Consider the following 21186-nt stretch of genomic DNA (forward strand, 5'->3'; position numbering starts at 1 on the left):
ACAGCTTCCGTCTCTTAAAAACAGATGAAAAAACTCTCCCAAAACCAGATTCCTCGGCCCTTCGACCTACATTCGCGGTCTGTTTATGATGCAGTAGCGTGCATGTTTTATATAAACAGTATACTTTTACGCAGGATTTGACCACGAATCTCCATGTGACGTTTTTATGCAAGGTTAAAGGTGATTGTGGCTCAAGGCAGATCTGTAGCGTAATTCACGAGCCTCGAAGTGTGGCGTCAGATGTTCAGGCTATGCCTTTGATCGAGTTGGATCTTCAAGAGCACGAGGATCGCTGTTTGTATCTTCCACCCGAACAATGATGATGTAGCGCCATTTTGTACAGTGATGTTCTCGACTGGTCCAGCCTCGTCCCCATGGTTTATCTGTGTCCAACCATGTTTACAAAGAGAGAGCGGTCACCTTCGTACTGCTTGACACAACTTGGGGACGAAGTTGGACTGATCCCAGCTGAAATGTGGTGTGTGACCTTGTGCCGAGTGTATTGTTCTCGGGTCCTGTCCTCATCGTTCGGGCATATACAAACCGCACACTCGGGCCAAGAACACACCGCCCGAAAACAGCCGACGAGTACTGAATCATTAAACATTAAGTCAAGAGATTTATTTGCCATGCAACATATGAAACGCTTATAAGGATTGGCTAGAGATGGGCTGGAGTCCTACTTGGTGATCTAACACTATCTGCAGACTCCATTTCAATGGCGTCATAGTCCGCCCAGTCCATACCTGCCACGCATCTGTCTCTCCTGATAGATATAAACGCTGCGGCGTGGAGGACCACAGATAGAACCTTGAGGACCAAGACTGTCGAGAGGAAGTACACTTGGTGTTTGAACGAATCGTAGAGGGCGCACTCGTGGTAGTACTGGGCATCGGGTGAACTCCAGAGGACACACGATTGGTTTAGGATGGCGCTGAAGTAGGCTATCGCTGGTACATAACCTGCAATAAAAGTAAACAACTTTTACATTATTAGGATATTTTTACAAAGTATAAACTTGCAAGATTTGAAGTTTTAAATGTTTACAGATTTACAAATTGGCCTTTTTAATTTGTTTACAAAAAAGAAATGCAAAGCGTCCCGTATTGTTTGGGGACTAAATTGCTACTGTTTTATTAGACAATAATTATGTTTGGAACTAGAATACTTTTGTTACGTTTCGTGAAAAAAAAGATCGTACATTTTGGAGAACATCCAAGGGGTTGTACTACGTCACAAAATGTTTCTGATAAACAACCAGTTTCCGCCTAACACTGAACTGGTTTTAAGTCAGGGTCACCAACACGCCCACACCAAATAAATAATAGCATTATATACTTACCAAGTAAATGCCATACAGAAACGTGGAAGCTGAGTGCCGCTACTCTGTCAGCTCGGACAACACACCTTGAGATAAGGAAAACAAACTTAGTTTTACATTGTGCATGGTTACGATGACAAGGCGAGCTTTTATTAGGCTGATAGGGGTGTGTAAACCCCACTAAAAGGATTTGGGTACTTTTTCAAAATGTCCATAGATTTACATTAAACTTACAGGGTTTGAAGATAATGATAGTGGAAAGCTCCCCTTCAAATATTACTTACTGAGGTGCTGTAGTTTTTGAGAAATGAGTAAAACAATGTCATGAAAATACGTTTGTAAAATTAATGCTTAAAATAATTTTGGTCTCATGAGACGAAAATTATTTTCATGACATTGTTTTACTCATTACCCAAAAACTACAGCACCTCAGCACGTAATATTTTCAGGGAAGCTTTCTATCATCATTATCTTCAAACTGTTTAAGTTAAGTGTAAATCTGTGGACATTGTGTTTTTTGTCCTACAAAAAGTACACACACCCTTTAACAGAATCTGCCACTGTTCCCATCTATAGCATACAGTGGATATTACTGCAACCTAAGTATACATTGATAGGGCCAACCTGAATGTTAATTTGGACCTGAAATTTTACAGTCGGCAAAGCATCATAATGGAAACATCACACAAACTTTTGGTAAAACAAAAATACAATAAGGACATTGAAGTTTTAGACGTGAAAGGAAAACCCCAGCTGAAGCCTTTTATTATGCATCTGAAAGCACACATGCAACAAGGGTATTTTTCCTTTCACTATTCTCTTACGAATTCGATGGCCAATTGAGCTCAAACTTTCACCGTTTCTTTTTAAATGTATGCGTATGTTGGGATACACCAAGTGAGGATACTGGTCTTTGACAAAACTCACCTCATTGATATTAAAATCATGGGTCCAAATTGAAATCCCGTCAGAAAGAACACGATAAAGACAACAGCGAAGAATAGCCACGTGTTACTGCAGGCACTTGGGCACGGTCCAGACAACGCATAGCCCTGGCCGAGGCTTTCATTGGTACCGTTACCGTCTTGGCCCGGGATACAAGAACACTCGCTGAAATTCTTAAAGAGAATACACAAAGAAAATTAATTTTAAACTCAGACATAGCAGGCCTTTAAACTTCACGGAGGCAAAGAAGGTGAAAGCCTCCGTGCCCGAGGGTTATTGCCTTGGTGCCCTTCAAATGATTCAGTATAAATTCCTCGCAGGGTGCCCTTTACAAAGGAGAAAATGCCTTGGTGCCCTTGCCCTTTCAGAAACGAAGCATACAGCCCTGACACAATACGTGGTGGTTTACGGCTGAATGTGTGCCATCGAACAGTGTGTGCAAAAAGTACAAAATCAAAACGGCATAGGCCCCTACTGCGTCTAGCGATACCTTTTAAATTCATCTTCCCTAAACAGGTAAATGTTAACCACTCGTCAATCATTGGGTAAACGTCACTATCTATTCATCTTTACTAACACTGGTTCAACGTTGACACTCTTGAACTAATTAATCTTAACAAACTCGCCATGGATCTGTCTATAATTCCTTTAAATTCTCAATGAAAGTAAGTTTTCACAGACCCTTCTTCACGTTTAATACTGAAGCTGTAAGTGGCCAACTGCGTTTTAAAGTTTTCAAGTTTAATATCAACTTCTTTCCGTTGAATGATTTGTAACACTTTCTCTTTTACCATGAAAGTAAACTTAGTTTGATATTTAATATTGGACATCGGAAATGTTCTGTACAGTAAATGTCAATGCTTTGTTTTATATTGGACGTTGGACATTGACGTAGGTTTGTACAGTGAGTGTCCACCTTGCACATCGATATTGGATACTCACATAGATTTGTTCAGTGAATATCGATGTTGCTTTTTCGACATTGGGTTTCCCCCTTAGGTTTGTACAGTGAATTTCTAAATTGTACATTGACTGGGATATTGGACATCAATATTGGACATTAGATATTCGCTTTACAGACCCATGTGAATGTCCAATGTCCAATCTCAAAACTACTTTACCGTGAGTTTCAATCCTTGCGAGTCGATCTTATCCCACGGCTGTTCCATGTGGCATCCGGCAAGACACGGCGAGAGATATGTCTGGCCATTGGATCCACACACGGATTTAAATGTCTTTGGGCAGATACAGTCCACGTTACATGTGGCATTCAAATTGGTCCAGAAACCATTGAAAGTGCTGTGATTAGAAAACACAAAATGGCGAATGAAAAAAACCTTGTCGTGAACATTTCATTTGCTTGAAATTTCCAAAATGAAACAAAAACTATGTAGTGTTTAATAATAGTTAAAACGAAATATCTTTTAGACCCTCACAAAATATTTTAAGGAAGTTTCAAAAGTATTTTTTTTGCATCGAGATCGACATATTTACGTAAATATTCAAGAATTGTGCCCCTAAACCGTAAAGTGACGACAATATCTCTAAGTCGTGAATCGACAAGCTCTAAGTAATAAATGTTGTTGTGAAATGTCATGAATCGAGAGACAACATATATAGAGCAGTGCCGAGGCCATTCCGCCAGCAATGCAATCTGTAACCAATGGGGGTGGCAACCGTGTCACCCATTTTTTTGGAGGTCTACCTCCATGGTCTCAGAGTGAAACAACCAACTTACCCTTCCGATGGTGAGTGTCGACCGTCTTTCACTATGTCCCCAGCGATTGGTGCATCCGAACATTGAAATATTGGAAGAAGCCACATAAACAACAGCGCCACCACGCATCCAATTAGCGCCATGAGACTGAGCCCTTTCATCTTTATTTTTCGGCTTAGGGTTAACCCTGCTGACGTCAGGATACCAAAGCAGAGACTGGTGATTACCGCCGTGCCTGCCAAATAACAGAACATAAAACAACTTTTTCAAATACTTTTTGTTCACAAGACTGATCTGGGAAATCCAACTATTTGATTGAGTAAGCGTTTTTACTTGTCAATCGGCAAGCCAGACAAGATTCTCACGTGCTGCTGAAGGCTACCAGATCATGCATGTTGAAACGTCGAATGTTACCACAGCCCAATCATTGCGTAAACGGAGCATGAGCATAAAAATGCTATTGAGACATACAAGTCATATCCACTCTGAAAGTGAAGTTCGGCTTCAGCCGTGCTGAAAAAGCCATATGCGCGCCACGGCAGCTCAGGGTTGTATACTCCCACAGGGAGATGAGAAAGCCTATAGAGGAGTGTTATTGGCCCATACATTAATGTACAATGCGCTGTTTTAAAGATGCTATGTCAGATTTTTGGCCGATTTGACCCAAATTTGTTTATTTAAAATTCAATAGGTATTTTGGTGGGGGCCGAGAAAGTTACAAGCTTTCATTTGAGCCATTGCGCGAAAAAGTCCGCCAATTATTAGTAGCAGTGAAATAAAGTGCTCAAAATTAGTTTTTGTCGGGATCCCGACATCATATCACGTGAATAATTCTTATGTGTTTTATAAGAAACGTTTTAAATTTTTGTCATGGTTCCTGACCATTAAAAGTAAAAGTTAAACTTTTTTTCGTTAGAGCGGGTGATACTATTTGAAAGTATACCATTCACTCAAAAAAAACTATTTTTAATGTTTGGGGCCAAAAATCTGACATAACATCTTTAAAACAAACTATTGTTATACCCAAAGTACGTACCGATATAAAACTTGGCTGGTCCCCGTCCAGCAGCAGTAACTGTTCCGATGTATCTCGGTAGGAATATAAGGAAACCAGTCATCAGAGCCACCTCACAGCTGCCACCGAGCCCGTAGCAAAGCAGCTGACTGTTGGTCAGAATACGTCGCCATCTTGGTGTCACCTTGCCATCTTGATAAAAAAACACAAAAAAAAAACACACTTTGTGAGCCATGTGTTAAACAGATCCCTTGTCTTTATCGGCAATTCTGACCGGATGTTTTAAGAGCGTAAGCACAGATTTGTAATCTTCATTTCCTTTAAAAGGGAAGGTATACATTTCTCGTTTACTAATCACTTTTAAAATTAATGGAAACAAAAACTGTTAATTAGAAGTCCACATCAGCTTTCTTTGTCCTACAAAAGTTACATAGACCCTTTAAAACGGAAGGTATAAATTTCTCATTTACTAATCACTCTTAAAATCAAAGGCAATAAAACCTGTTAATTAGAAGGCCACATCAGCTTTCGATAGTATATAGCATTTTAGAAACATTTTACTTTGAATTAAATGTGGTTATGCCCAAAAATTTGAATCTGAGAAGCGTTACTGTCATTAACGCTCCTCATATTGTGTATAATAATAAGGATTATAACACCCCTTGCAAGTATTCTGCCTGCTCATTGGTTTAGGGCGCGTCACATGACATGTCTTAGTTTTGCTAGACGACGGCCGTGTGATAGTGCGTCGGTTTGCCATGCAATAGAACGCACCGGGGATCACCTCGGGAGTCATAGTTTTAACCATAGCACTCGAAGCAGTCAATATTTGTATACTATTCTCCCGGCGTGGACATGCCCCGGATTGTCGGCGATATCTTAAAAACGCGACCATCTTTTGAAATCAAACTTCTTAGTTTGACTGTACATTATCTATATTCATAGGATAACAATCGAACGAATACAAAACCCCAAGGTACACTTTGCCTTGTAAGACAAAGTGGATGGCCGTATTATCAACCAATGATGCTTTCTAAAAGTATAACTCCTTTTGTTGTCGATGGATGTATTTACCTCTATGTGGGGTCTCCTCTGCACTAACAAGACGTCTGTACTGTGCACCATTCTCAGTTCGGTTCGCCCCTCCTGGAATGAGGCCCCTAGTCTCACTCACCAGCCGCTTGTATCGATCTTTTGCCATGAATATAAAGACGCCCAGGACGAGCGCCACCAACGCCGAGCAGAAGAACCCCAACCACCAGAGGGCGACGGTGGTATTGTCTGCGTTGCCCACGTGGTGCCACATGAAGAAACTGATGAGGTCACCAAACCAAATGCCGAGTAGGTAAGAGCACAAGAGAATTGCTGAAAGAGGATTTCATTGGATTCAATGATTTCATTGGACAAAATGTGCAGTGACCTAAAGCTTTCCATGGTTCTAAGGTGATGTGGGTGCAGCTGCCACTCATCACCTCGGGCCAATCAACACACAGATGTAGAAAGCTTGCTTGAGTCTGCATGCCAACATTGTAGTGTGCACTATGTATTTTATCAAGTGGTCTTTTCTTAATGGTAATATGTACAGTAGCCTACACGTACGTGCATGTTAATGTTCTGTTTCATGTAAGATTCTGAATGCGGATGTGCTACATTTAGGTCCGGGCTACATTTAGGTACATGTTTGGGGCTACATTTGGGTCAGGCTACATTTAGGGCTCGGGCTACATTTAGGTGCCGCACATGTGGGTAAAATGTGATAACGGACATGGATTGATCTAGGCTAGAGGGCACTATAGCGTAGTTCACGAGCATCAAAGTGTGACGTCAGATGGGGATTCCTTTCTACGCCTGACAAGGTCTGTGCAAAGACACTTAACAACGTCTGTCCGTCAGTTTTTAAGTGAGTCTGGTATATTCCTGGCGAAATATCAAGTTCTATAATATTCAATAATATCAATATACTGTATCCAAAACTTCTTTGAAAACATCATTTAAGGGCAAACTCATAATGGCGCCTTATATTCCGAATCCCCGCATTGTGTCAACGACCTTTAAGATTCTTACCTACATAAAACGGCGTTCCGAATCCCTTTAATCTATCTTCAAGGTAAGTAAGACCGAGCGGGAACTGTGGGACTGCTCCGGTACCAGCTAGCATCAAACCGATCACCATCCAAGCTATACTATTCCAGTTCGCCTTGGGTGCGGGGCCATCACCACCACCAGGCGTTGACGAGTTCCCCGACTGGTGGGATGCCGTCTCTCCATCACACAGGTCGTATTTCCCAACGTACCACGGTCCGTGTTTAAGTTCCGACCGGATTATAACATACGGAATACATACTACCAGGAGTCCCACACCGATTAGGAACCCGCCGAAGCCGATGCTCTTCGGGCGGTGTATCTTCCGGTCCTGCAGTGCCATGACGACAACAAAGATGACGAAACCGAAGTCGAAGGACAAAGCTAGAGTGATAGTCTCCCCACCGCTTAAATCAACGTCCTCTTGCAAGATCCTCAGGATACCGTGGACCACACCACGGCATGCAAAACTCGTGACGAACATCAAGAGGACGAGTGCGATGAAGAAAGTCCGTGTGGAGACCGAAGAGACGAGAGGGCGGGCGTCTACCTCGCGGCCTGCTCCCCGTCGTGACTCGCCCCTGCTCGGCGTTGAGTTCGACTCTGAGACCCTCCGCTGGTCGGGGCCGTCGGACTTCTGCTCGGCATCACTCGACAGTGCGATGTCCTCTTCTGCTGTGAACTCGAGCTGCAGATATGGGGAGCGTGGTGGTGATGCAAATTCTGTCATTGTGAACCTCTGTCAATTTTCGGAGACAGGGAAAGAAAGAAAGAAAGAAGGCATGAACATTTTTAAATATTCTTGTCCCCCTTGCAAAAAAACAACTGCATTAAGCCGAAGATAAGACTCGTCTCTCCTCAAGCCGAAGATACATTTCCAAATGATTGCAATGCGCGGAGAACAAGAGAGCTAGGGAAACTGTAGATTTGAACTAATGTTTTGTGATGCTCTGCATTCCCCAACCCGTTCCACATTTTGACGGCGAGTTTGCACTTGGGATATGCGGCTTGTTTGCTAGTTGGCACGATATGCCTAGAGACCTCTCACATAAGAACGGGACTTGAACCAAGTCTAGGGATACTGCATTTTAAAGGAATCTCAAAGATGGAAATATAATGTGTGACCTGCGTTTACGTTTGAATTGATTAACAGATGAAAAGTACGAATGTATGAGGGGTACAACTTGACACCTTACGATAGACGGTCCCGAGTATAAAATACCACTTGGGTCGACTTCATAGAATGCATCTACCCAGCAGGGTGGATATGTGCGCATTACAAGTCTTATTATTATTATTATTATTATTATTATTATTATTATTATTATTATTATTATTATTATTATTAGATTTGGGTTTGAACAAAGACACATTTTACTGGAGCGGGATTTGAATCAACGACCTTCGGAGTAGCGTGCCAGCACTCTACCTACTGAGCTATTATGCCCGATGTTGGCAGTTCCCCTCATTTTGTCAATATCTTTGATCTCGTTACCAGTCACAAACCATGCAACCGTTAACTGCCATGTAGCCAAGGATCACATCCAAGTTTATGGCACAACCTGGGGAAGCGTCTGTTGACTTTAGCCCATTTCGAAACCACGGCGTTTGGTCTGGATTCAGGCTCAGCCTCTGAAATTTATGTTGGAAATGTGCGCTTTCTGTACGGAGCTTTAAACTAACTTGCAGATAAAGCCTGAAGCCTAAACCCAAGCTGAAACACGATTTCGAAAATGGACTTGACTTTTAAAGGCCCCCCTTTTTTTTTTACAAAAATGCGATGGTATAATAAATAAGAACGTATTGGGCTTCAACAAGACTAAGCCCAAAGTGTAAGCCAGTAACCTCGAAGTACCCTTTGAGTGACGGCAAAGCGCAATAAAGGTTAAAACCTTTATTGCAACATTTCTTTCTATGACCTGTGATTGTATGCCTTATTGTGACGCACAGTCACCACGGTAAACCATGGAATCCTACCTGTACGGGTAAACATTACCAGAGTCCAAAGGTAGAATGACTCACACACAACCCCAGTAGATATCATCTTGTCCATTAGTGTTTCATTTGTGTTTCTGTAGTGTATTAATTACTTTTGGTGATAATAAAAACTAAACGACCACAAAACCATTCTTGTCTTTTACGTGATAAGATAAAGAACGCGTATGTCCTATAAACGGTTTTGTGAAAGAATGCGGTAATTACATTATGCAGATTACTTTGGTTTATAACATAATTTTATAGAAATTCCCGTTTGGTAATAGTGATGTGGAAACTAAATAACCAATTCATTTTAGTTAGGGGTTTATGACAAGATTTAACATACACAATTGAGAATGTTACATATCATGGACATTATCGTGCATAATGTTCTGCTCCAACATACGAAACAAGGGTATAATATTAAAAACAAATAATTTCATTTTGTTAAAAATTGTCGAAATCCGTAATCATACTCGGCAGTCAAACAAAGCAATAGTCAAATGCAATGAAACTACAGAGAGTTCAAAAAGCATCGTAAAAAAAAACAAAAAACAAAAAAACAACAACAACATAGATGTGACAACTATATCACGACATGGTTTTAGGGAAAAACATAATGGAAAGGAATGGGAATCACTGCAAACCAGTCACACAACAAGTGTTAAAGACATTGAACACCTTTGGTAAATGTCAAAGACCAGTCTTCTCGTATCTCAACCTATGCACAAAATAACAAACCTGTAAAAATTTTAACTCAATTGGTCGTCGAAGTTGCGAGATAATTATGGGAAAAAACAACCTTGTCACACGAAGTTGTGTGCCTTTAGATGCTTGATTTCGGGACCTAAAAATCTAATTCTGGGGTATCGAAGTCAATTTCAAATAGTTTAGTGGGAACTTACTGATTTCTCGAAAACTATACGTTACTTCAAAGAAAGCCGTTTCTCCCAATGCCTAACACTATCAACAGCTCTCCATTGCTAGTTACCAAGTATAAGTGTTTATGCTAATGGTTATTTTGAGTAATTAGTGTCCATTGCCTTTAACAGTCCAACAGATGTTGGGAGTGAAACCAGGCACTGCATACAATTAAATACAACTATAACGGATTTACAACAACAGTAGGGTGGTTGAATACACACATGTTTTCTTATCAAATTAAAAATGTACAGAGAATATTTACCAGAGAGGTCTGACAAGAAGAAGTTCACCGTGCGAACCGTCCAGACCACTCTCAGTAAACCACAACTTCCTCCAAAAAGACTGGATGCCAAAAGATGCTCGTCACTCGTAGTGAGCCAATTTCCTCTTCCACACAATCCCAACAGGTATTGTTTCAAAGTAGATGTTGAAATCTTACTTCAAATTAATCCTAAATTCACCGTTTCACCGTGTTCACTGTGGCGAACAACAAAGTGAACTTGCAGTGGGGCCCGAGTCGACCTGCAGACAGCTTTATATACCGTTGCCCTATTTAGAATACAATCTGTATTGTTAGCGTCTAACGCTGTTCGTGTACACTTGACTGAGCCCCAGGCGTAACCCCGCCAGTGTCACGGCGGCAAAGTCCTCACTGGATGTGTGTAAACATGACCTGTAATAAACGTTGGTGTTTACAATCGTCGTTCCAGATGTTAAAACCAGGGTCTCATTTCATAGAGCTAGCTGCCTGAGCACAACAAACTAGAGAAGCACAACACAATTATGCTTACCAGACTAATACTAGCAAAACTACCATGTCACGTGCACCAATTGTGAGCGGTATCCTGCTCAATAATTGTGCTAAGCAGGAAATTTTTACATGTTTTTTTCTGATTAAGCAGCTTTCTATGTATTTGGGACCGAGGGTCTAATTTCATACAGCTTCTTGAGCAGAAACGGGTGCTTAAAGACACTGGACACTATTGGTAATTGTCAAAGACCTGTCTTCTCACTTGGTGCATCTCAACATATGCATAAAATAAGAAACCTGTGAAAATTTGAGTTCAATTGGTCGTCGGAATTGCGAGATACATATGAAAGAAAAACACACCATTGTCACACGAAGTTGTGTGCTTTCAGATGCTTGATTTCGAGAGGTCAAGTTCTAAACTTGAGCTCTCGAAATCAAATTCGTGGAAAAAAATTCTTTCTCGAAAACTACGTCACTTCAGAGGGAGCCGTTTCTCACAATGTTTTATACTATCAACAGCTCCCCATTACTCGTTACCAAATGAGGCTTTATGCTGATAATTATTTCGAGTAATACCAATAGTATCCACTGCCTTAAACGACTGTCTGCTCAGCAGAAAATAATGCGTAGGACTTCAGTCACTAAGTGTACACAAACTAAACAAAGGGTACGAATAAGCCCCGGAAGATAGCAACAGCGGGTTTGAGTCATTTTGTTTGTTTTGAAGGGAACTTTTTTTAAAATTTAAAAGTCCCAAGTCTTTAATGACGACTTGTTGTTCGTGTTTGCCCCTCAATCACTCGGTTGCACATTGACACGCCCAGACATTGGTCTTTGTCTTTATTTGCAAGGATAAATACAGACACTGGTCTTATATACCCAATGATTTAATTGGATAAACGTGAAATGACGTATATGCTCATCTGTGTTATGATTGGTCCGAATTGATAAAGTGTTAGTAAGCTTGCACTTTCGACCGCCAGACTCTGCATGTGGCGTATACTTATGCATAATAGTCCGTTTTGTATTACATAATATTTTATTTACCAAATTTAATATCATTACCTGTACAATCATATATATCAGTGTCATAATTTTCTGGTAGCATGCATCGTTTATCATTTTGGGTGATACAGTAGGCCTATCGGTACAGTGTTTGCATCTTCTTAGCACGGCGGGAGAGTCAATACACATTTTAGGCGCAATCTTTGAAATAGCCCTTACTACCATTCTGCGCAAGATAGCACAGGCGCAAATAATTAAGCACAGCGCGATTTTAGTAGTCCAATCACAATTCTCACCGCTTCTCGTAAGTTATGGTATGAAAAGAATTTACGTAAAGAGGTTATACGTTTAAGTTCGTGTTCCGCTGGACATTATAGTTTAAGTTCTGTTTGCAGTGATACTTTTGTTCAAAAAACTATGGTAAACTAAAATGCCGAAAGACAGACCAGTGCCCACCACCTGTAAATACATAGTTTCTTGTAAGGGATGCTGGGGTACTATCTTAGTTTGCCCTGTCAGACTTTACTTGGGTGAGATTCGAATCAACGACTTCTGGGTAGGCTTATATGCTATAATTTTATGTTAAAATGAAGAACCATGTGTGTCCCACCAACAAAATAAGTTTGCGCAATTCCCTTACACCAGTAGGGCTATACTCCTCGGAGCAAAGTGATTTCGAGTTTTCCCCAAAGACATTTAACCCTTGACATTGAAATCCATTATTTGGGTGATTGAATGCCACCTGTGAAATTGTTGACAACTGTATGCGCTGTATACCCACGGGCTGCGCGACTTTAGAAAAGTTAAGTGTTAGAAAAAAAATGTGGGTCTACCCGACTGGTTTAGGCTTACCCTCTACTTAACCCGGTGTACACTGTCAAGTAACAGCATGGAAAGGTGATAATAAACACCACTACTAAACTTGCCCTTTGGCTACTAACTATGCAAACTGAAAGTGTAAAATTTGTTTTTTTTAGTGTGTGGTTGATTGTAGCTTCATTTGGAAATTATTTTTTTTCCTCGCTATTTTCTTGCAACTTCGATGACCCACTTTGTTTTGTGTTGGGGACACTGGTCTTTGACATCGGACAGAAACATAAATTGCTGCCATGGGCGTTTTAGAAAAGGGTCACGGTAATAATGTTGCGGTACACAGGCTTTGGTTGAGACCTTTACAATTCAAATACAGTGCCGTCGATAGGGACATGGTGAAGCACATTGATATGTATAGCTATCGAATAAAAACTATTTAATTGTTCTATCTTTCTAAATACTTTCTGATTATACAGTTACAATCCAGAAGAGTTTGAAACACTGTGTTTAAATATTTTGAATCCCGATAAAAAAAAATATAAAAATAAATAAATAAGGTCTGCACAAATTTAGCCACAATAAATACAATATTTTCCGACGATGAACTAATTAACTACAAGGACTCATATTGTTTATGTACACCGAGAATAATTAACAGAGCATTAGGCAAGGACACATAGTAACATGGTCAGTGGTCCAACATAAATGGCTCCGGGGCCATGGTACTGTATTTACGTAAATATAATTTGTGCCCCAATCGCAAACATTTACGTCAATGTTTGAAGTCCCTTTAAATTTGCCACCATTAGCGCAACACATTGCTTTAAAACAGACGTAAACATGACCGCACCAAGCTACATTTCATACATACCACTCTTCCAGGGACGATCGATCATACACCGATGTCTCGCACCGAGACGGTCGCGAGACGCTGTCCCGGGAAGAAATCGTCCACCGGCCCGTACAGATCTCACAGCCTTGAGTCGGTAATGTCATCTGTCTGCCAATGTCCGTCAGTGTGTTGTGACCCACTGTGCGCAGTTCGAAATCGCTAATTGGAAACAAAACTAACCTAAAGTTGTGCTCCCTATTCTAACTAGTAACTACATGAAACATTTAACACATAGCTGGTAGGTTTTGACTTGGCATTTTGTTTAGTTGACTTAATTAAACAAGCATCTTCTCTCGCGTGCAAAGTTCACTAGACTTCGTGTGGTACCATCCCAGCTGTACATGCACTATCAATCCAATGACACTTACGCGTGTGACATTCAACATATACGGTGGCCCTGAAATGACATTAACAAAATTGCGGAACGCTCAATAATCTTCTTGACAGTGATTTTCCTTTGCGCAGTAGTGGTCCAAAGAGTAAGGACAGAGATAGTCGTAACACTGCATTCCTCTTGTGATGTCGCATCAATTTGTTAAGACATAATGTGCGGCTAAACAAGTTTCTATTTTCGACGTTCTCTGAAAGCCACCGAACTAAACCTGGTTTCTGCTGTCAGATAGCGCCAGCTGTTTACATTCAGATAGCCTTGTGTCAAGGCTGGAAGGGGAAACCACGCACCGAATGGTGAAGCCACCTTTGCCCTTGCGTAGTCTCCGGTTCCAGTCGCTTTGGATTGTGGCTCTACGAAGCTCTCCAAACTACGAAGGTCTTATGACGAAAGGCTACATTTTAAGCTTGACCTGAAACGCGTAATAATAATGTTCAGGCTGATGATTTTGCGCACGCACGCTTACAATGTGACTAATGCATAAACATTTTATTACAAAACGTTTGTTGCATAACATTAACGATGGCTTTGGTGAACAGTTATTTTCATATTTTAGACAACGATTTTTTCTCATTAGCGGTAATTCGGACGCCAAAATTACAAAATTATATCAGATAATAATGTCTGAAAGACCAGTGTGACTATAGTCTTACAAAATATATGCGATATCACAATCATGAACTTGAAGAAAACGCACACAAAATATGCATTTATTAAAGACCACCAAAAAGTACATCAGTAGGTTTATACAAAACCCAGTGTGAATGAGAGTCTTACAAAATGAATATAATCTTCAATTAACTTGAAAGACACACATATTTGCATTTAACCCAACACAACGGTCTAAAAGAAGATAAATGTAGGTCTAAAATACCAGTCTGAGTGAAGTCTTACAAAATAATATGCAATCTTTCAGGAACTTGAATGACACGCATATAAAATTAATATGCATTTATTAAAGACACTGGACACTATTGGTAATATTGTCAAAGACCAGTCCTTAACTTAGTGTATCTCAACATATGCATAAAATAACAAGCCTGTGAAAATTTGAGCTCAATCGGTCGTCGGAGTTGGGAGATTATAATGAAAGGAAAAAACACCCTTGTCACACGAAATTGTGTACTTTTAGATGGTTGGAAAATTACTTCTTTCTCACAATGTTTTTTACTATTCCCATTACTCGTCACCAAGTAAAGTTTTATGCTTATAATTATTTTGAGTAATTACCAATAGTGTCCACTGCCTGAAAAAAGGTACATCTGATAAAATAATAAAGTTCTATACGAAGACCGTGGTGACTGCAGGTCTTACAAACTGAATATAATCTTCACTGTATTTTAAAGATACAAACAGCATCGAAATATAAAATATAGGTCTATATGACCTGTTTGAACGAAGTCTTACAAAATGCATGCAATCTCATATGAATGACACGCACATAAACAATGCATTATTATCAAACACACGACAATCTGAAAGAAGTAGGGGGCCTATATCAAATGAATATAATATGGGATTGCCTAGAAATCAATATTTTCTGAAAATGGATACATGCACTAAGAGCAAAATAAAAGTATCCACAATCTATACTTAATTAGGCACTGAGGGGGCTGGGTTATAACACAGATTCCAGTTTTCTAATATATATTATTTATTTACCAATTTCAAGCTTCGTTTGTATATACAGTATTATCAACGACAACGCCCCAGAATGTGCCCGAAAGTGCCTCAATTTGTTTTAGATTCCCGCCAATCTTTTGCCAGGCTGTGCCAGTTGGTGTTTCAGCCGACGTTCCCATGCGGTAGTAGATAACACCATAAATATCAGTCATATAAATGACGTCACCCGAACTGACATACTTCGGTGAAAAGCCAAAGGCCTCTACGTTTTTCCAATCAGATCCATGCGTATCCGAGTCTGGGTCGCCGTAAGTTCCCACTCGGTAGGAACTCTTCTTAGTAGATGTGACACCCCAGAGACCCCCGGTACCAATTGAGACCTGAACATAGCCCCCACCCGACACAACTTGCCACCCGGATCCACCAGGGTTGTCGAGGCTGGCTCCCCTAAGGTGGTAAACTACACCGGCAATACAACCCCATGCATGGCCCTTTTGGCTGACACTAACATGGTGTAAACCACCGCCCGTTCTGCTCCACGAGGTTACATCGGGTTGACTGGCAGAAACTGTACTATACCAAATAGCCCCACCCCCGTTGGTGCCCATAATCACGTTCTTACCCACATCAAATTGTGTAAGTCTGAGTACCTCTGTGCCTGGAACATGTTTCCAGGTTGAACCACACAATCCCCTATAATACAGACCAGTGGTCGCAACACCTAGGCCATAAACTCCTGCCTCGCCGATCGACACGTGCTTCAGAGCTCCCGGAACCTTGTGCGGGGGATTCTTCCATGCTGAAATTAAACAAGTTTTTAGCACTTAAAGGCAGTGGACACTATTGGTAATTACTCAAAATAGTTATTAGTATAAAACCTTTCTTGGTAACGAGTAATGGGGAGAGGTTGACAGTATAAAACATTGTGAGAAACGGCTCCCTCTGAAGTAATTTACTTTTCGAGAAAGAGGTAATTTTCCATGAATTTGATTTTGAGACCTCAGATTTAGAATTTGAGGTCTCAAAATCAAGCATCTGAAAGCACACACCTTCGTGTGACAAGGGTGTTTTTCTTTCTTTGTTGTCTCGTAACCTAAACGACCGATTGAGCTCAAATGTTCACAGGTTTGTTATTTTATGCATATGTTGAGTTATACAAAGTGAGAAGAATGGTCTTTAACAATTACCAATAGTGTCCAGTGTCTTAAAACAAAATCAAACTTAAACCTGCGACGAATGAAGTCCAGTAGGTCCCTCATGTATAATTGTAATTACCAGTTTTTATATAGTGCTTTTCAAGAAAGAACAAGAAAGAAGGGCGTCTCAAAGCACTACCAACAATGGTTCCCCTGGTTACTGGGCCATGTAATTAGTTCCTCGAACCATCTCAGCTCGAGTAGGCCCACAGCCTGTGCAACAAATTTACGCTATAACTCTACTAACTTAAATCAATCACAAGAACCATCTCTGCCATTACAGGTACCCATTCTGGCTGGAGAGAGGCAATTATAGTAAGTGTCTTGCTCAGGGACACAAGTGTCACGACCGGGATTCGAACCCACACCATAGAGCTATACAATGCTCTATGACCCACACTCAGCTGAATAAAAATCACCAGGGCCTTAGTTTGGTGCTCTTATCCGCCCGGCTACAACCTTATGTGCGTTATTGTTATTGCGCATTTATTTTACTTTAGTTGCGTGCTGGAAACGTTTAACAGCCTTGTAATAAATGTTTAAAACATTATATCAGGTCTTCTAATTAATTTGTTTTGATAGCTTACCATTGTTTGATTTGTCCTCAAAGTAAACGCAATGACTTGGTGTCTGCAGTGCAGTGTAGTTGTCGGGTTGCAATGAGTTGAGCTGACAGAGCTTGTCATCTTCGCAGTACTTAAACGACGTGCAGTTATCATTTTGCAGGCACGAAGATGCACATCCCGTGACTGCAGTTGACGACCAAATTCTCTCGGTTGATACCACTTGCGTTTTGAGGTTTTAGTGGTGATATTGTGCTCTCTTGTTATTGGGGAAGATCCTTCACCACAAGCGACGTGCACCACGTCGATGAATATCAGAGTACAGACAATAAATCTGGAGAAAAACCCCCCCAAAGATATTATATTAGGAGAAGTCTGCCAGAAAATAGTTTTAGCCGGTACAAACTTTTAAAACAGTTTCCCCCCTTTTTGCCAAAATAATGTCGCCACTCAGTCAATATTGTTGACACTGACTCGCAACAATTGTATGTATAAACGAGGTATTTTAGGGCAATGTGTGATACGTTTCAGGTCTGTGAGATCGTAGGGAGAAGGGTATTTTCGTCTACGAGTACGGAAACATTTGACAAGACTGCATGGAATTAAAATGGAACTAAGTACCTTAAAGTTATACTTAATTTTCAGGTGTACTGTTTCAATGGCTTTGAAAGGTAGTCGTCTTTTTAAAGCTGGTTTAAATAGGTTCCACTAAATTTTACCAGGATATTTTGAAAGTCAGACAGTGAACTTGTGCATAATATTGAACTTGAATATAGATCGTCCTGACAGCAGAGCGAGAGAGCTCCTAAAACAACTAAACTGCCTTCAACTGGAGTAAGTCTGCACAGCAGCTCGGTTTTGGATTGAACTTTAATTTTAGCTTAACACTAGATTTGTAAAACACTAAACAAAATAAATGATCGTAAAGGTATTCTGAGAGAAGCACTGCAACTGTTGATGGGAAAATAATTCCTTTCGCAGCATATAATGTCACCAAAAACATTTGATTCTTATAAAAAACTGTCCATGAAATGAAGCGTCGTGTCTCAGAAAGACTTCTTAGGGTTGTTCGCAAATGCTGCAGCCAGAGATGCGGTTGGGTCTACCCGGTGTCCCATGGCCAAATGTTTATGGTGAAAAGGCCCTAAAAAACAGCAATGCGTTGACAAAAGCCATAATTGATAAAAAGTACTACCTTCTAGAACATTAGCTTCTCACAACCTGTGAATGCGGAGAGCGGCAGACAATGGATCATCTCCTTACCTGCCCCCTACTGCCATCAGCAACTACTACTGATGACCTGGCTGAGGCCACCGACACTGCCCTTCAGTGTGCCAACTACTGGAGGGATAGCATTTAAAGGAACACGTTGCCTTGGATCGGTCGAGTTGGTCTTTGAAAAACGTTAGTAACCGTTTTTTATAAAATGCATATGGGTAGAAAGATGCCTCGAAATTGCGTGGTTTTCCTTTTACCTCGTCGACTAACACGTCGGCCATTTATGGGGGTCAACATTTTGACTCCCATAAATGGCCGACCATGTTACTTCGCACAGTAGAAGGAAAACCACGCAATTTCGAGGCAAACTTGTGTGGATCATTGTATTCTACTTTTAAAACATCTTTCCAACCATATGCATTTCATAAAAAACGGTTACAAACGCTTTTGTTTTGACCAACTCGTCCGATCCAAGGCAACGTGTTCCTTTAAGCAGCATGGACACGAGAAGGAGAAGCTTCCCACAACAGTTGTTTGAATGAAGAAGTATTTGAGTTTGACTTACCTTCCGGCATAATAAAAACTAAGATTCATTAAAGCTGACATGATGTTGTAGTCTTAACCTCAGTCGCAAAAACAGTCGATAGTTCTTTTCTCAGTGAAGTAACAGGGTTTGAATCAGAGTCTGAGTGAGGTGGCTGTCTGGTTGTCGCCGCCTTTTACATGCGCTGTTTTTTCATAATATTTATTTTCTTCATAATTAATTTTAGGTACACTTAATAAGATTCGAACGTGCAGATGGTGATGCTTTCATCATTGCTCGGTTGGTCCTTCGCTGATTTTGTTTAATGTATTCTCCAAAAACAAAACAATTTATAGCACAAAAAGGCGTTTCAGCCGAAACTGACGAGCTTGAACAAATTTGCATTATTGCCTGGTCACAAAAAGGTAGATGGAACCAATTTAGCGTGAAGATAATTGATCGCCGGTAATGAGCTGATGATTTATTTATTTTGTAGTACAGGAATAAAAAACATTGTAGCCTTAAGGCCAGAGCTTGAAAAGAATTCGTTTTGCTTTATTGCCATGTCAAAAGAGTTAAGCACACGAATTCAATTTAACGTTTAGATGGTGTAGCCGGCCTGGTAAAGGCAAACCATAATGGTATGATGATACAGCCTGTACTGGGCCAGTGCCGGCCTGGCAAAGGCAAGCCATAATGGTATGATGATACCGACTGTACTGGCCCAGTGCCGGCCGGGTAAAGGCAAACCATAATGGTGTGATGATACCGACTGTACTGGCCCAGTGCCGGCCCGGTAAAGGCAAGCCATAATGGTATGATGATACCGACTGTACTGGCCCAGTGCCGGCCGGGTAAAGGCAAACCATAATGGTGTGATGATACCGACTGTACTGGCCCAGTGCCGGCCCGGTAAAGGCAAACCATAATGGTATGATGATACAGACTGTACTGGGCCAGTGCTGGCCCGGTAAAGACAGACCATAATGGTATGATGATACCGACTGTACTGGGCCAGTGCTGGCCTGGCAAAGGCAGACCATAATGGTATGATGATACAGACTGTACAGGGCCAGTGCTGGCCTGGTAAAGGCAGACCATAATGGTATGATGATACAGACTGTACAGGGCCAGTGCTGGCCTGGTAAAGGCAGACCATAATGGTATGATGATACAGACTGTACTGGGCCAGTGCTGGCCTGGTAAAGGCAGACCATAATGGTATGATGATACAGACTGTACAGGGCCAGTGCTGGCCTGGTAAAAACAGACCATAATGTAATGAGGATACAGCCTGTACTGGGCCAGTGCTGGCCTGGCAAAGGCAGACCATAATGGTATGATGACACATACTGTGCTGGACCAGTGTTGGCCTGGTAAAGGCAGACCATAATGGTATGATGATACAGCCTGTACTTGGCTGTGCCGGCCTTGTAAAGACAGACCATAATGGTATGATGATACAGACTGTACTGGGCCAGTGCTGGCCTGGCAAAGGCAGACCATAATGGTATCATGATACAGACTGTACTGGGCCAATGCAAGCCTTATAAAGGCAAACCGTAATGGTATGATGATACAGCCTGTACTACACATTACCTTCTGGTTAGAAATTGAAAGAAGACGGAACTCAAAGCGGAAAAAAAAATGTCTACGCAGCTCTGACATTCTTGTGACCTAGAGTCTGTTCCAGGAAGCTTGGAGAGTTGGAGGGGGAAGACACGACACCAGACAATAGAAGTATCTCCTCCTGATTTCAAGAGCACCGTGGCGTACAGCAACGGAAGGGTGGCGGTTTGGGTCAGTCCACCATTTTTTCCAACCACCGTAACGTAAAACAAGCATGGAGGAGCAATCATCGACCCGTATTCTACTTTGACAACATCTTTCTAACCATATGCATTTTATAACAAACGGTTACAAACGCTTTTCAAAGACCAACTCGATCAATCCAAGGCAACGTGCCCCTTTAATGCAAAGCATACTACTGGTTTTTGTATACAAACCGCAGATGTATATAAATAATACAAGTTTCATTTCACTTCAAAAAGTGGTCGTGTTTGTAAGAGAATGCCGCCAAAAGTCTGAAAGGGACATGGTCCACTTTCGTAAGAATAATATCATCCCAATTAAAACTTTTAATTGTTGTTCTTTTCAGAAAGTGTCCAATGGCTTTACAGACACTGAACACTATTGATAATTGTCAAAGACCATCGTCTTCCCACTTGCT

General features: G+C 41.0%; 1 protein-coding gene across 3 annotated transcripts; it reads right to left on the reverse strand.

The window, feature by feature from the left end:
- Positions 1-660: 660 nt before the first annotated feature.
- LOC139949778 (solute carrier organic anion transporter family member 5A1-like) lies at positions 661-13757 on the reverse strand. 3 transcript variants are annotated; one of them, XM_071948316.1, is made up of 9 exons: positions 13422-13757; positions 7063-7819; positions 6073-6363; positions 5020-5190; positions 4005-4218; positions 3388-3565; positions 2249-2439; positions 1343-1407; positions 661-962 (listed from the first exon to the last, which is right to left on the reverse strand). In XM_071948316.1, the coding sequence occupies exons 2-9, from the start codon at positions 7808-7810 to the stop codon at positions 661-663; spliced, it is 2160 nt and encodes a 719-aa protein (XP_071804417.1). In that variant the 5' UTR covers positions 7811-7819; positions 13422-13757. The 3 variants fall into 3 exon arrangements, with proteins under 3 accessions (XP_071804417.1, XP_071804415.1, XP_071804416.1); XM_071948314.1 differs by lacking the exon at positions 13422-13757 and adding an exon at positions 10244-10556; XM_071948315.1 differs by lacking the exon at positions 13422-13757 and having other exon boundaries at positions 7063-7830.
- Positions 13758-21186: the final 7429 nt, after the last annotated feature.

This window comes from Asterias amurensis, chromosome 17 (assembly GCF_032118995.1).
Source record: "Asterias amurensis chromosome 17, ASM3211899v1".
In the NCBI taxonomy this organism is placed as follows: Eukaryota; Metazoa; Echinodermata; class Asteroidea; order Forcipulatida; family Asteriidae; genus Asterias; species Asterias amurensis.

What these genes read in the sequence shown, in the direction of transcription:
- LOC139949778 (XM_071948316.1), bottom strand. Translation starts at nt 7,810, where the DNA reads ATGACAGAATTTGCATCACCACCACGCTCCCCATATCTGCAGCTCGAG. An exon ending in AGAGGAGACCCCACATAGAG is followed by an intron (nt 5,191 to 6,072) that starts GTAAATACATCC and finishes TTTTTTATCAAG; the next exon opens with ATGGCAAGGTGACACCAAGA. An exon ending in ACCAGCCAAGTTTTATATCG is followed by an intron (nt 4,219 to 5,019) that starts GTACGTACTTTG and finishes GTTATTTGGCAG; the next exon opens with GCACGGCGGTAATCACCAGT.